This window comes from Medicago sativa, chromosome 3 (genome assembly GCF_051527215.1).
Source record: "Medicago sativa cultivar Bolivia chromosome 3, Bolivia_mono, whole genome shotgun sequence".
Taxonomy (NCBI): Eukaryota; Viridiplantae; Streptophyta; class Magnoliopsida; order Fabales; family Fabaceae; genus Medicago; species Medicago sativa.
This window is the reverse complement of record NC_140751.1, coordinates 14,921,794-14,936,146: the sequence shown is the minus strand read 5'-3', so window position 1 is coordinate 14,936,146 and position 14,353 is coordinate 14,921,794. Positions and strand designations below refer to the sequence as shown.

Sequence of the window (14,353 nt, the reverse complement as noted above, 5' to 3'; positions counted from 1 at the left end):
ACAATCGTTGTGGAAAAAATCGGATAAATCTAAACAATCGCAATCACTTTATCAACGCATACTATCACCATAACAAAGCAATCATATGATATTCATCATACTCTCCAAATAATACTTGACAGAGTTATCAGCAGGTTTCTTAAACTGCAACATATTTTGAATTAGATTTTAAGTAAGCATCTAATCTATAACACAGTCACATCACAGTAAGTGCATAAGTGCTATGTTGCATCAAATTCAACTGTGATCAGAAAACTCTGTAATGACCGGATTTTAGACGAAAAACAATCACAAACTTAGCATAGATCAAGGTTTACCATATCATACAAAGATATATTAACCAAACATGCAAGAGGACCAAACTGACCTCAATACAAATCATCCAAAAAACACGGTAGCCAACTACACAATACCAAAAGAGCACCAACCCCAAAAAATCACAGCCTCCATGTCTTACAGCACACATCATCTCAAATGTCACTACACCTTTTCCTGAGTGGACACTGAATGAAGTAATGGTTAACCTTATACACATGCCTAGCATCGGTAGTATTCATTGATTTCACGAAAGCTCTATGAACGCACTGCAAAGGAACGTGCCTTATATGAAGGATACCATTCCTTGTATTTTCGGTGACAGCAAGCTTTATAGCATGACCTTTGACTAATCTACGCGCAGAACATAAAAGTTTCCAGTCACCTCCAATCCTGCAAAATACAGTATCTTCCATCCTGATGAATACCATAAGATCACACTTCCAAATTACCATAATGATCAATGATAGAAAGCTGAGTCGCAAATGTGGGCAACGCATCCTCACCGAAAACAAACCAAGGTACAACATGTACTTAAGAGAATATAAACCAACATTACTAATCATAATCAAGAATCTAAATTCTAACCATATATTTTTCACACAATGCTACGACATTTACCAAATATCCAGAATCAATGTCAGATGAAGTCAATATATGAACGAATGTGCGGTAAAACCGCATCACTGGTTTGCCATCGCTTGGAATGATCATCTTTGATATAGGAGGAAGACAGTTGTTAGGATAATCAACTTCTTTTATGGTCATGTGCAGAAGATTTGATTCGATATAGGTAAGGGTGACCCATGCACCAAGGCCAATCTTATAGAAATCCTTCAACCCTATCCAACCATCCCTGAAGTACACCTTACCATTTTTCTTGTGGACTTTAACCTCAAACATATTCTTGTTTGGATCACGCAGCATAACATAGTCATCAACGTGAACGCCATATTCCTTAGCAAAACACGATGGTAACCTCGTCTTCAGCTGATATATACAAAAAACACATGTCGCAGTTATTTCTATTGGGAATAGAATACTGGCACAGTATATAGAAGAGAATCAAATAAGTTAAAAGCATGTCAAAAACTAAGCAGTCTTGGTGATAACTTGCTAGCCAAGCAACATGATTGCATATCACATAAACGTAAAAAGTTGTCTGCGTTTAGGATAGATCTGCACTTGAATAATATGCAAAGGTAGCTAACTAACAATTATCGCCTATGCTTTACGTGACATAGGGCCGATAACTTAAACAACTGCGAGCTATTACTTTCTAGAAAATTATTTTCAAGCAATTTGGCTTAGGAAGATTAAATCAGTTGAATCAAATCCAAATACTTCGTCATATCAACTGGTCTTTGTGCGCATTATACATCAGTGCCTCAAACTTAAATTTTCATAGATTCTTTTATACAGAGTCATAATGACCACAATACATATTGTCTCACTGCAACACTATATCCCAAAAATATGACCATCATAATATGCAAGTTGTCCTTAAAGATTATATGAAATCATCGTATATGATCCGATGAAACAGCTAGCAGACTTATTCTCAAGTGGAAAACATTCCTCCTTAACATCTGATTTGACAGACTCATTTGAATGAGGATGTTTCTATACTATGAATGCAATCAGTTAAAGAGCTGTGCAAATTTGCCTTCATAACATATAGAATTAAGAATACCATGAATGCAATAAGTTAAAGAGTCATGTATGTATCTACGGCAACTTTGCTATTTAGCTCATTATCAAGTAACTGGACTGCATAAGTATAATAAATGGCAAGGTAATATCATACAAACCTCAATTATACACAAAACTATAGCTGCACATATAAGTAAAGCGCATAAACCAATGATTTCTTAATCCTCAAGTAACTATTACACTGAAAGGTATAAGACATCAAGAAACCAACCATTTACTTTTCACCAATTATGTTTCAGCAAGATATCAGTACATTACTTATATATTTGTCTATGCATCTATAACTTACAGTGCCCTTGATTCATAGTTATGATGCAGAAAAATTGCAAATTTATATCGACCGACTATAAATCTAATATAAGAATTGATTCATCATCAAGCAAACAAAGGACAAAAGAGCACTTACAGTTGTGATCTCAAGCTCCACATAATAGGTTTTCAACTTTTGCATCTCTCTAAGGGAAAATTCATCTGTGATACGGATAGCCGTTCCTGAGAATATGCCAATTCCAACATTTTAATACATATCACAACACAACACAAAACACATAAGAATCACATGAAACAAATTCAATAACCTGTTTGGGGGAACCCTGCCTCAGCAGCATCAAGGCACACAATTTTATCCGTAGGCCGGATCACGTCCTTGTGACTGCAGGGAATAGGGACATGTCTCAGGTAGACAATCTTATTCTCCGCCTCCTGAGTTACAGCCAACTTTAGAGGATGATCCTGCACCAGCCTACGTGCTTTGCAAAGAGCTCCCCACTCACCTCCTATTTTGCACACCAAATCATTCTCAGCTTCAACAATTCGATATGAGCACCTCCAAGCAAATCCCAAGTAATCAACGATTTTGATCTCAGTTTCCTTAATCGGCAAAGCACTCTTACAAAATCCAACCCAAGGCAATACCTATATTATCAAATTAAACAATGAATAATTACTGTTATTCATATCTTGACATATAATCAAGAAATGTAAAACATATATACCAAAAATTCAGAGTTCACATCAGATGAAGTCAATATTATGACGGATGTTGCACAAAAAATCAGTGAACTACATTGACATATATCACGATCCAACTTAGCTATCACTGGAGGATTGCAAACAGGGTACTGAACTTCCTCATGAAACCGATTTTGCAAAGTCATCCGCATAAAACTTGAATCTTCATAGGTAAGAGAAGCCCATGCACCAATATCAATATTGTAGAAATCCTTCAACCCAAACCAGCCATTCTTGAAAAATACTTTGTTGTCTTTGATCTCAACCTGGACCTCTATCTCATTGTTTCGTGGATCACAGAGCATAATGAACTCATCAATTTCAGCCTTGCCATGGCCTAAAATGACATATATGTTATATTATACTCATATTCATGACAGAGATAACATTATAAACATGTTACAGCTAGTTGTTTAAGTTAAAGAAACACCACTCGCACTTGTGATGTCAAATTCCAAGAGATATGAATTCACCATTGACACATCCTTGCTAGCAGGACGCACATTCAAATCAAAACCTCTAGGTTCTAAGAAAACCATATTCACATAAATTAAATTCTTAACGTAGAGGACATCAGCACCACATGCATTGTTAACTAAACTCAAACTTAGAGTTAAAGTACCTTTGAGAGACATCAATGCTTTAGCAGCCTCTACAACATCACTTGTCTGAGCATTGTGTTGGATCTCAGCCATCCTATGAGCTTTGGTAAAATGTTAGAATAATATAAAGACTATATGAGCTTTGTCAAATAGGTTGATATAGCCTTTGTGTTCAAACTGTGTGCATGGAGAACTAAGACTATGCAGACATAAATACAAACACGTGAGTAAAAAGTGGAGAAAATTTTTAACTAAGCATTCTCACATCAAGTTAGGAGATAATATAGCCCTTCATCATTTTCACGCCTAAGTTAACCTCAAATAGAGCTATCATTCACTATCACTCTACTTAATGACTGATTATTATCTCTACTTTGGAAAACAAATCCTAATTACCACTAAAAAGACATCAATTAAACACTTGTCTGGAATATATTTATAACATGTGTAGATATCTAGATTGGCTATTCCAAAAAAGGTCTAGAACCACTTTCCTAGCATAACAAATCATTCCTTAGGATTTATTTTCAATAGAGTGTCTGTATTAAATGTCTCAAGAATCACGCTTTACACAACTAATGCAAACAATAGGCCTACAACTTGGAGTTAACTTATGAGATGGGTGAACTTGGGTGGCAGATGGCAGCTAAACACGGAACTCGAGCTTATATTTGATGCAACACTCCACTCCAACCAATACACAACTAATCACATTCCATTGATAAAAGACAATATCTCATGCACAATTAAATGGCCAACACTTGGCACAAGCATGGATTACATTGAGTGTATCAAGTAATGAAATCATTTGCAACAAATCTTACCACAAAACCATTCTCAATCCCACTGATCTGCACGTTTGAAAATGCATCAAAGAAACATCATGCTTATGGATAAGTGAAGTGCCATACCAAGTGGATATCTTTCACATAAAAAAAACAAAATAGCACATGAGCATATCATGAAAAAACATGCTTCAATATGGGATTTTTCTTAAATGGCATTATACTTCAGTATACATTAGCATTACAGATGATATGACCAACTTCTTTGAATGACCAAACATGCAATAAAAAACCTAAGCCCTGACTGCTAGCATTGAGGTTGTTACAGTTTGATAAATATTCACTAAAAGGGACAATATGTATGTTATCACCAATATGCAGAGGCATGGTAAACGTGATATCATCACTTATCTCCATAGTATTTAATTTTTGCATTATTAACAACACAAACAATGAATAGAAGCCATATATCATTTTGGGCATAAGTTTAATCAAATAGTGTCGGCAACAATTGGATGACAGTATACTGTACTTATTCACAACTTAAGATATCCTCATGAAACAATGGCATGGCCTAGGAATAAAGGCAATAAGATTGATACACACACATTAACACCACAACAAACAAAATCACATTCTTCATTAACTGTGAACATACAAAGCGCACACAACATTATGAGTTCAACATCAGAACTTAAATACCAAGTTGCCTTATAAAAAGCAACTTCATAACTGATCCATTACATAAAGAGCAAGCAACATAGACACTGAAAAGTACACAGGTAGCTTTAGAAGTACAACTTATACCAAAATAAAACACATCATGTAACATTGATGATATTACAAAGACGATGACATTTTCCCAGAGGGAAGACAGACCAACATGATAGTAGACTAATTCTTCCAGCAATACTGCTCTAATCGATATGATGCACCATTTCCACCAGCATTCGAAGATGGTTGTAACCTGGTCTTCAAGACCAACATTTGAGGTGGACACATGTACATAACCTTATTGTTGGTGGATTCTGTGACACCAAACTTGACAGTTGATCCTTCAACCAGAAGACGCGCAACACACACAACCTTGCCACTCACCAGAAAATAGACATGTCATATCTCCATCGCGGCCAAACTCCATCATCAATTTCCAAGGATAACCAAGGTAATCAATGAGAGTTATCTCGGTTGGCCTAGCAGAAAATGAAGACTGACAAAAACCTAGCCAATTCAGCTTCTGCATACATGGGAAAAAACACCGCAAATTACAAATCTAATCAGTTATCATAAGCAACCAAGTTTATATAAAAAAAGTGCGCATCTCACCAACACTCCAGAAGAAACGTCCTCGGACGTCAACTGCTTAACCATTGTGTGGCAGAAAACAGTTGGAAGGAAAAGAGCATTCGAACCATATCTAACAAAGGACTTTCTATAGTCCTTGGCACTCTGAGTCTCCAACATCATTCTGAGGGGAGGATTAAGGCGAGGATATTCCAATTCATCTCCAAAGAGATTCCTAACTTCAATCAGGAAAAGATGTCGATTTGCAAAGATTACTGTGACCCAACCACCAGCCAAAATGCCATAAAAGGTCTTCAAAAATGACCATCCATCAGCAAAATAAACTTTCCCGTTCTTCTTTTCAATTGCAACCTCAATCTCATTCTGGTTATGATCGCGCAGCATAACATACAGCCCTACCTGTAATCCAAAACCTCTTGCAAAGCAAGCAGGCAGCCTTCCCTTACGCTGCTTAAATGATCGATAATCATGGATTACTTTGACTTGTGATCAGAAGGAAAAACCAAAAACAATGACCCCCATTCAACTATGTAAATCAATTGCATCTTAGTAACACATTTGAATAAGAAACTCATGAAATACTTAAAAGGTGTATCATATAATCTAACGCATCTAATCTTTTACTATTGTTCATACATACATCATGTTGAAACCAAGCATTATGCCAACCAAACACACCATTAAAAACACAATATTAATGTAGCACATATCACATACTTGAAGAATGAATTAATTAGTAGCAAATACACCAACTCACAGAGCATATGTCGTACTCCATGTGAAATGTCCGAAGGCTAACCAAATCCCTCATAACACGTCTGTCAATCTCCCCACCAGCATTGCCTTGAACTGTTAACACCAAATAGAATATGCACAAATAAGAGAACATAAAACGGCCATAACACATGACAAAACAAACACACAAAACCTGGAGCAAGACAAAAACATAGTTCCAGCTTAAGGAATAACCAACAGTACTATGAAAAACAACAAACACGCACCACTTAATGTTTGATCTTTTTGATTCAATCATTTCATGTGATAAAATTTATATACATATCAGTTATTTCATACATTCCTTGTTTCAAACATATAATTAACATATCTTGTTGATAAAAAGAATACATATCTCTCTGATTCAAACATTTCTGTGATTGCAGATTTGAAATATAAATGGGAAAAGCATAGCACTCATGAAAAAAACACCATACATGCATCATCCAAAAGTTATTCATTAACACCTTTCATCAATATTCTTGCATAAGAGAGTTCTGTGAAACAATAAATCATCTAAATGACAGCAACCACAGAACCACTTAGTGCTTGAGACATTGATAACTCACAATTTATGAGAAAACTGTGGTAAAATAAACACATAGATAAGAACTCCAACAAAAAAAATAAACACCAGTCTACACCATAAGAACATATCTTGCATACCACAAATATAAGTGGCAAAATCAAACTCAGGTTATCAATAAAACACTCAACAGATAAAAGCTTTAAAAACATACCTTTCATCAAGCACACAGCACCAACAGCTTCACTGTCCTTAGCATACATTGTGAAGTTTCCAAAATTCTCCATTGCTTACTTTTGTTTCAAAAGATGAAATGTGGTTGATGTGTTGTGGTTTGGGAAGGCATCAGCTTCGTTTATATAGATAGAAGAACAAGCTAATCTCATGAGTTCATCTCAAATACAAATCAAACATTCAGCCAAGTGTATGGTTAAATCTTTAGTAGTGAATTGAGGCCATCTCAGGCGTCCATTTCAAAATGCCAATGCAATTCCTCAGCCAAGTGCATGGTTAAATGCCACAACCATCATTAAATAAGCCTAGATAACGTGTGCTCATTTCTCCATGCAGATTTCCTTCACACCACAAGCTACTTGGTTCCCAAGGCAACAGCACATGACATCAAGGACAGCAAAGTAATTTGTCCAATTTAAACCCTAGGGTTTTCCCTCCACATGAATTGCTAGTTAAATTTGGGAAGAATTTACCTAGGGTTTTTGAAGGTTTTGCCTGCAGCACTGCTTTTCTTTTATAAATTTAAGATATTCTAATGACGATAATGCTAAAGCATCAAGCAAAGTAATAAGCTTTCAGCTTTTTTGCTGAACACACAGGTTCTGCCACTTTCACTGTATTCAGCCCTTTTGTAGAAGGGGAATAGATACTCTAAAGCAATAAGTACTAATTGTGATGAACAAGCAAAGTTTTTTTTTGAAGAATGAACAAGCAAAGTAATAAGCTTAAAAGGTTCCTTTCTTAAATAGCTACAGAAATTGCTAGTTGTAGAGTACAAGTATAGACATAGCTCATCTTATGAAACAGAAATAGAAAAGACATAGTGAATTCAAAACATGACAAACTTAATTTATAAGAAAATTGTAAGAGACAGACATCAGTTAAAAATCCAGAAAGCTTCCATCAACGTTGTTACCATCTCTGCCAAAGTCTGGAAAGCTTTCATCCTCATTATGATTTCAGAGGTGGTATTGAAACGAAAGGACAGAACATTGTAAAAAACCTCTACGGATTGACTATAGACCAATATATTGTAAAAAAAATAGTAAACTTCATCAAATATGGCATAAGCATTTTGCATTAATAGTACCATGAAAAGTAGATGGGGCATTACACGTCCCAAATGTTATGTTTATCATTCTGAGGGTTGTAACTTCATAAAAGAAAGAAGCAATTGAACAATTTTTTTTTTTTTGAAACACCATATTATATAATGGCCTTGCACAAGAAGTGCAAAAAGGCAAGAAGGGACTACAAAGAAAGCACAGCCTGGAGGAACCAAAACACATGCGCCTTGGATCTCCTTACAGCCAGCAAAATAAAAACCAACAGCAAGCCAAAACAAGGAAACAGGAGGAACATAACAGCAAAAAACAGCTCTGTTGGGAGGCTAAAAATAACACCAGCACCTGTCCAGAGCCAGCACTCTAAACACCAACCAAACTGATCAAACACCAACCCGCCCCCTCCTAAGCCAAACCTCCCCAACCCTTCCGAATCAAGCAATTGAACAATTAACACTGTTAATATCTATTCTATTCCATCATGAAAGACAATTCCTCTACTGTTAACCTTTGCTGAGGGTGAGTTTTGAAGCAAAAAGTCTACTATTCGACCAAGTATGGATGAGCGTGGGAACCTTTCTACTTTCAGTAACTTCAGGTTATACAAGGAAGGAAGCTCAACCTTCGATAATCCAGGAACCAAGGAAAGAACCTAAGCCATCAAGTAGTAGTAGGATCAATTTAATGCAAGTCGTATTGATAAAATTTATAAAAACAATATAAAAAGCAAGCATATTAAGACAATATTGTTGTAATTTAAAGTTAAAATGAAATGGAAGTTTTCTTGCCAAAACCAAACATGCCTATAATGTACCTCGAGAGCCTCTAAAGAGACGGTCAATGATTCGATACTAGCAAACTCAACCAGCCAGCTAAGTAGAACCGGTGAAGTCTGCGCCAAATCCCAAACATCTGCTAAATCAATATCTACATGTTTGATAGAAGATAGGTTGCTCTTGCTCCCATAGATATTCAGAATAGTACGCCCAGCAAAAGCAAACGTATGAAGACTTGGAACAGATAGCTCAATTCCGAAATAGGTATTAAGAGAAGAATCCATACATATAGTTAAATTAACAAGTGTGGAACTTGATATGCAAAGGTTCTGTGCATCACGAACGATACAATGTCTAATGATCAAACTACTTAACATTTTAAATGCCGAAAAGGGCTCGACACGACCATCATCACTACTATGAAAGACAAACCAAAATAGAGACAAGCTGGTTAATGCTGGCAAATTTAGAAAATTTGGAAATAATGTATCACTGCTAAGGGAAAGGTCAAGAGAAGTAAGAGTGGTACATGAAAAGAAGCATGGAGGAAAGCGTTGAATATCAGCATCAACGACGATTCGTAAGCGTTGGACATTGTGTTTAACAGCATATTTTACAATCTTTTTTAGTAGGTAAGCCTCCACAGTACCCTCACGGTGAAAATCGAGGGCCTGCAGTGTGGTTGAGTCATTGCGATGAGACAAAACATGAGACACAAATTTGGTGAAAGGATAGACAGTCTCGAAGTGTGTAGTACTTAATGTAAGGGTAGTGATAAACTTCCATAGATTCTTCCATCTTTTGGAGAGTATACAAGTTTGTACTGCCTCTTTCGTGTTGATAAAGGAGAGAATGTGATGTACAACAGAATCAGGCAAGTCACTGAGGCGATCTTGTTTTCCATCGTCGATACATTTTTGTTTTCTTCGTTTCATTGTCTCAGAAATGATTCTGACCTGTGAGTTACAAGGAATTTCAAAAGGGTTTGATTAGGGTTACGAAACCAAATCAAAAACTAAATTCATTACGAAACAACATCAGCGGAAGCAGCAATAACAAAATCATATTGCAATATAGGCTTAATAGCATATGGCTATTAAGATTTTGCTTCATTTCCTACCCAATATAATTTTCACAATCATCTAGTACACATTTTTCCTGATGCATATAGATGAACATAAACTCAATTTAGGTGATGTTTTTCTTAAAACAAACTGTTAATTGCAGAAAAAGTGATTTCACGTATACATACACCAGTTAAGTTCATAGTTCACATGTAAGAGGCTAAGGACCATTTATAGAATATGGGTGTAACTAGATGATTTATGGGTGTAACTAGAACAAATCAAAACTAAATTCAATACGAAACAACATCAGCAGAAGCAGCAGTAACAATAATAAAGTAGTGATTCAGAAATTGAATGGAAAAAGGGAAATCTAAGAAAAACTTACAGTACTGTTAGGGTTTGTAGCTGTGGAAGAGTGACGGAGAGAAGAAGATGAGCTATAGATGGAGGGCGTCGCTGGTGGAGACTGCAGTGAAAATGGAGGAGACTGGAGAGTCAGTAAGTTGCGTCGCCGGAGAGAGGAAGTACGCGTTTCACCAAAGTTTTAAGTCATTTAGGATATGTCTGGGAGTAAAAAATCTTCTGCTCCATAGGACATACAGTTATAGTGAATTTTTATTTGTTGGCCCTTGCACATTTTCTCTTAATTTGTGTGGTAAATATAGAGAATGTAAGATTAATCCATATCTTGGGACTTAATTATATCTTTTTTTAGTTTAAGGACTTATTCAAAAATTCTCAAATAGTTTAGGATGATGTAGATTAATTAAACTTAAAAATAATAGTTTTTTCTTTAGGGGTAATAAAAATAAGGGTTAATATGTGTTTACCCCCCTGTAATTTGGGCGAGTTTCGGTTTTCCCCCTGTAAAAAATTTTGTTTGAATTGCACCCTTGTAAAAATTTTTTTTTCCGGAAAACACCCCTCCCCCCTCCAACTCAGCAGATTCGCTGACGTGGCTCTGACAGGGCGCTGACTTGGCTTTTTTTTTCATTTTTTATTTTTTTTAAAATGCCACATCATATTTTTGTTTTAAAAATATTTAAAAATAAATTTTAAAAAACAAAAAAATCCAAAAAATAATAAAAAAATTTAAGTTTTTTTTCCAAAAATTTAAAAAAGCGAAAAATAATTTTAGAAAAATAAAAAAAAAACATAAAAATATTCAGTTTTTTTTTCCAAAAATGTAAAAAATCGAAAAATAATTTTCAAAAATAAAAAAAATAATAAAAAATTTAAAAATTGAAAAATAATTTTAAAAAATTTTCCACATCGAATCGAAAAAAAAATTTCAATAATTTAAAAATTATAAAAAAACTATTAAGATTTTTTTGGAAATTTAAAAAATTAGAAAAAAATCAGAAAATATAATCAGATTTTTTTAAAATTAAAAAGATTTTTAAAAATTCTGGAATTTAATTTTCAAAATACAAAAAAAGTAAATTTTCAAAATTAGAAAAAAAGGTCAGATTTTTTAAAAAATATTCTGGAAAAAAATTAATTTTTAAAAATCTGAGTACAAATTTAGCGGTTTTTATAAAAGTCGTGGAAATTCCATTTTTCCTATAATTAAGCTCTTCATTAGAGGAGGTAGAATTCATAAATCATAAATCTTATAAAATCTTTCCACGACGATGACAAAACCCTCTGATATTATTTGAGAATAAAAATTCTTATTATAGCCCCAAAACGGATTTTTGTTAGAATCATTAGGCAAAAAAAATTTGTGGAATGAAATGATTTTTTTCCCAATATTTTATTAAAATTGTGGTATAAAATTTTCGAATAAAAAATCTGACTATTTTTCTAATTTTTAAAATTTTTGAAAAAAAATTTAATTTTTTTCGATTTTTAAATTTTTTGGAAAAAAAAATATGACTATTTTTCTGCTTTTTTATATTTCGGAAAAAATCTTAATATTTTTTCTGAATTTTTTGGATTTTTAAAATTTTGTAAAAAAAACTGAATATTTTTATGATTTTTTGGATTTTTTTATTTTTTCAAAACTATTTTTCGATTTTTAAAATTTTTTGGAAAAAAAACTGAATATTTTTATGTTTTTTTGGATTTTTCTAAAATTATTTTTCGATTTTTTAAATTTTTGGAAAAAAAACTTAAATTTTTTTATTATTTTTTGGATTTTTTTGTTTTTTAAAATTTATTTTTAAATATTTTTAAAACAAAAATATGACGTGGCATTTTAAAAAAAATAAAAAATGAAAAAAAAAGCCAAGTCAGCGCCCTGTCAGCGCCACGTCAGCGAATCTGCTGAGTTGGAGGGGGGAGGGGTGTTTTCCGGAAAAAAAAAAATTTTACAAGGGTGTAATTCAAACAAAATTTTTTACAGGGGGGAAAACCGAAACTCGCCCAAATTACAGGGGGGTAAACACATATTAACCCTAAAAATAATAATTGAAAAGTTAATATATATGAAAAACAAATTTCGTCAAATATGTTTTTGATCCGAGTAAATATGCCAACTTTTTATTTTAGTCTCTCTAAAAAATTTCTTCGACTTTTATTCTTCAAAAAAATTTCCATCTTTTTTGGTCTCTCCTCTTAAATAAAATCACATGTAAAATTTATATTTTTTAACAAAATTTTGCAGAATAGTTTATAATATCATAAGAATCTCTCCAAAAATAATTTATTTTGATATGAGGAATTTAAGAACTAATAATAAAAAAATTGTTAAGTATATATTGTCATAGCACTTCACTCCAAATTCTGATTTAATATAGACCCAATTGGGTCTATGATGTTGTGGAAATTTAGTACAAATTTACACCAGATACTCTTTCACCATAGAACCAAAAGGGTGAGAACTATAATGGAGTAGACAGTCATTTTTTACATCGTTACTCCATTCAAGAAACCATAGAACCAATTGGGTCTAGTGTGTTGTAGATTTTTTTATTAACCATTTGGGTTTATAGTATAGTAAGTCTATGCACATTTCTATAAACAAACACGACCCTTACTATGCAATTAACTGAGACTACATTAACACTCCATAACTTGGAAGGAATCAACAAGTTACTAGTTCGAAAAAAGGTAGATGAAAGTGAAGGGATCAAAACGAGGTAATTATGAAAGGAAAGGGATAGAATGGTTTAAATGAAAGGCAGGGGATCGAATGGTAGAATAAAGGAAAAATAAATTCAAAGAATGTGAAAAGGCGTTAAAATAAATTAGCATAATAGTAATAAGTTGATTTGGTTTTGATATGAGGAATTTAAGAATCAATAATAAAAAAAATGTTAAGTATATATTGTCATAGCACTTCACTCCAAATTCTGATTTAATGTAGACCCAATTGGGTCTCTGATGTTGTTGAAACTTAGTACAAATTTACACCAAATACTCTTTCACCATAGAACCAAAAGGGTCAGAACTATGATGGAGTAGCCGGTTATTTTTTATATTGCTACGCCATTCAAAATTCCATAGAATCAATTGGGTCTAGTGTGTTGTAGATTTTTTATTAACCATTTGGGTTTATAGTATAGTAAGTCTATCCACATTTCTATAAACAAAAACGAACCTTACTATGCAATTAATTGACACTACATTAATACTCTATAACTTGGAAGGAATCAACAAGTTACTAGTTTGAAAAAAGGTAGATGAAAGTGAAGGGGTCAAAACGAGGTAATTATGAAAGCGAAGGGATCGAATAGTAGAATAAAAGAAAAAGAAATTCAAAGAATGCGAAAAGGCATTAAGATAAATTAGCATAATAGTAATAAGTTGATTTGGTTTTTAAATGAGGAATTTAAGAATTAATAAAATAAAGTTAAGTATATATTGTCATAGCACTTCAATCCAAATTCTGATTTAATATAGACCCAATTGGGTCTATGATGTTGTGGAAATTTAGTACAAATTTACACCAAATACTCTTTCACCATAGAACCAAAAGGGTCAGAACTATAGAACTATAAGGGAGTAGACAGTCATTTTTTACATCGTTACACCATTCAAGATACCATAGAACCAATTGGGTCTAGTGTGTTGTAGATTTTTTTTATTAACCATTTGGGTTTACAGTATAGTAAGTCTATGCACATTTCTATAAACAAAAACGAACCTTACTATGCAATTAATTGAGACTACATTAATACTCTATAACTTGGAAGGAATCAACAAGTTACTAGTTCGAAAAAAGGTAGATGAAAGCG

General features: G+C 33.5%; 3 protein-coding genes across 3 annotated transcripts; all 3 read right to left on the bottom strand.

The window, feature by feature from the left end:
- Positions 1-470: 470 nt before the first annotated feature.
- On the bottom strand, positions 471-4,949 carry LOC146936009 (uncharacterized). The gene is made up of 6 exons (XM_085749127.1): positions 3,662-4,949; positions 3,024-3,376; positions 2,607-2,943; positions 2,435-2,520; positions 937-1,305; positions 471-848 (listed from the first exon to the last, which is right to left on the bottom strand). The coding sequence occupies exons 1-6, from the start codon at positions 3,732-3,734 to the stop codon at positions 471-473; spliced, it is 1,596 nt and encodes a 531-aa protein (XP_085605253.1). The 5' UTR covers positions 3,735-4,949.
- Positions 4,950-5,045: 96 nt separating this feature from the next.
- LOC146936008 (uncharacterized) lies at positions 5,046-8,173 on the bottom strand. Its single transcript, XM_085751039.1, has 4 exons — positions 7,246-8,173; positions 6,489-6,580; positions 5,753-6,178; positions 5,046-5,663 (listed from the first exon to the last, which is right to left on the bottom strand). Exons 1-4 carry the CDS (start codon positions 7,316-7,318, stop codon positions 5,484-5,486), a joined length of 771 nt encoding a protein of 256 aa, XP_085607165.1. The 5' UTR covers positions 7,319-8,173; the 3' UTR covers positions 5,046-5,483.
- Positions 8,174-8,316: 143 nt separating this feature from the next.
- LOC146936007 (F-box/LRR-repeat protein 13-like) lies at positions 8,317-10,744 on the bottom strand. The gene is made up of 3 exons (XM_085751038.1): positions 10,558-10,744; positions 9,144-10,061; positions 8,317-8,981 (listed from the first exon to the last, which is right to left on the bottom strand). Exons 2-3 carry the CDS (start codon positions 10,038-10,040, stop codon positions 8,796-8,798), a joined length of 1,083 nt encoding a protein of 360 aa, XP_085607164.1. The 5' UTR covers positions 10,041-10,061; positions 10,558-10,744; the 3' UTR covers positions 8,317-8,795.
- Between the last annotated feature and the right edge of the window lie 3,609 nt (positions 10,745-14,353).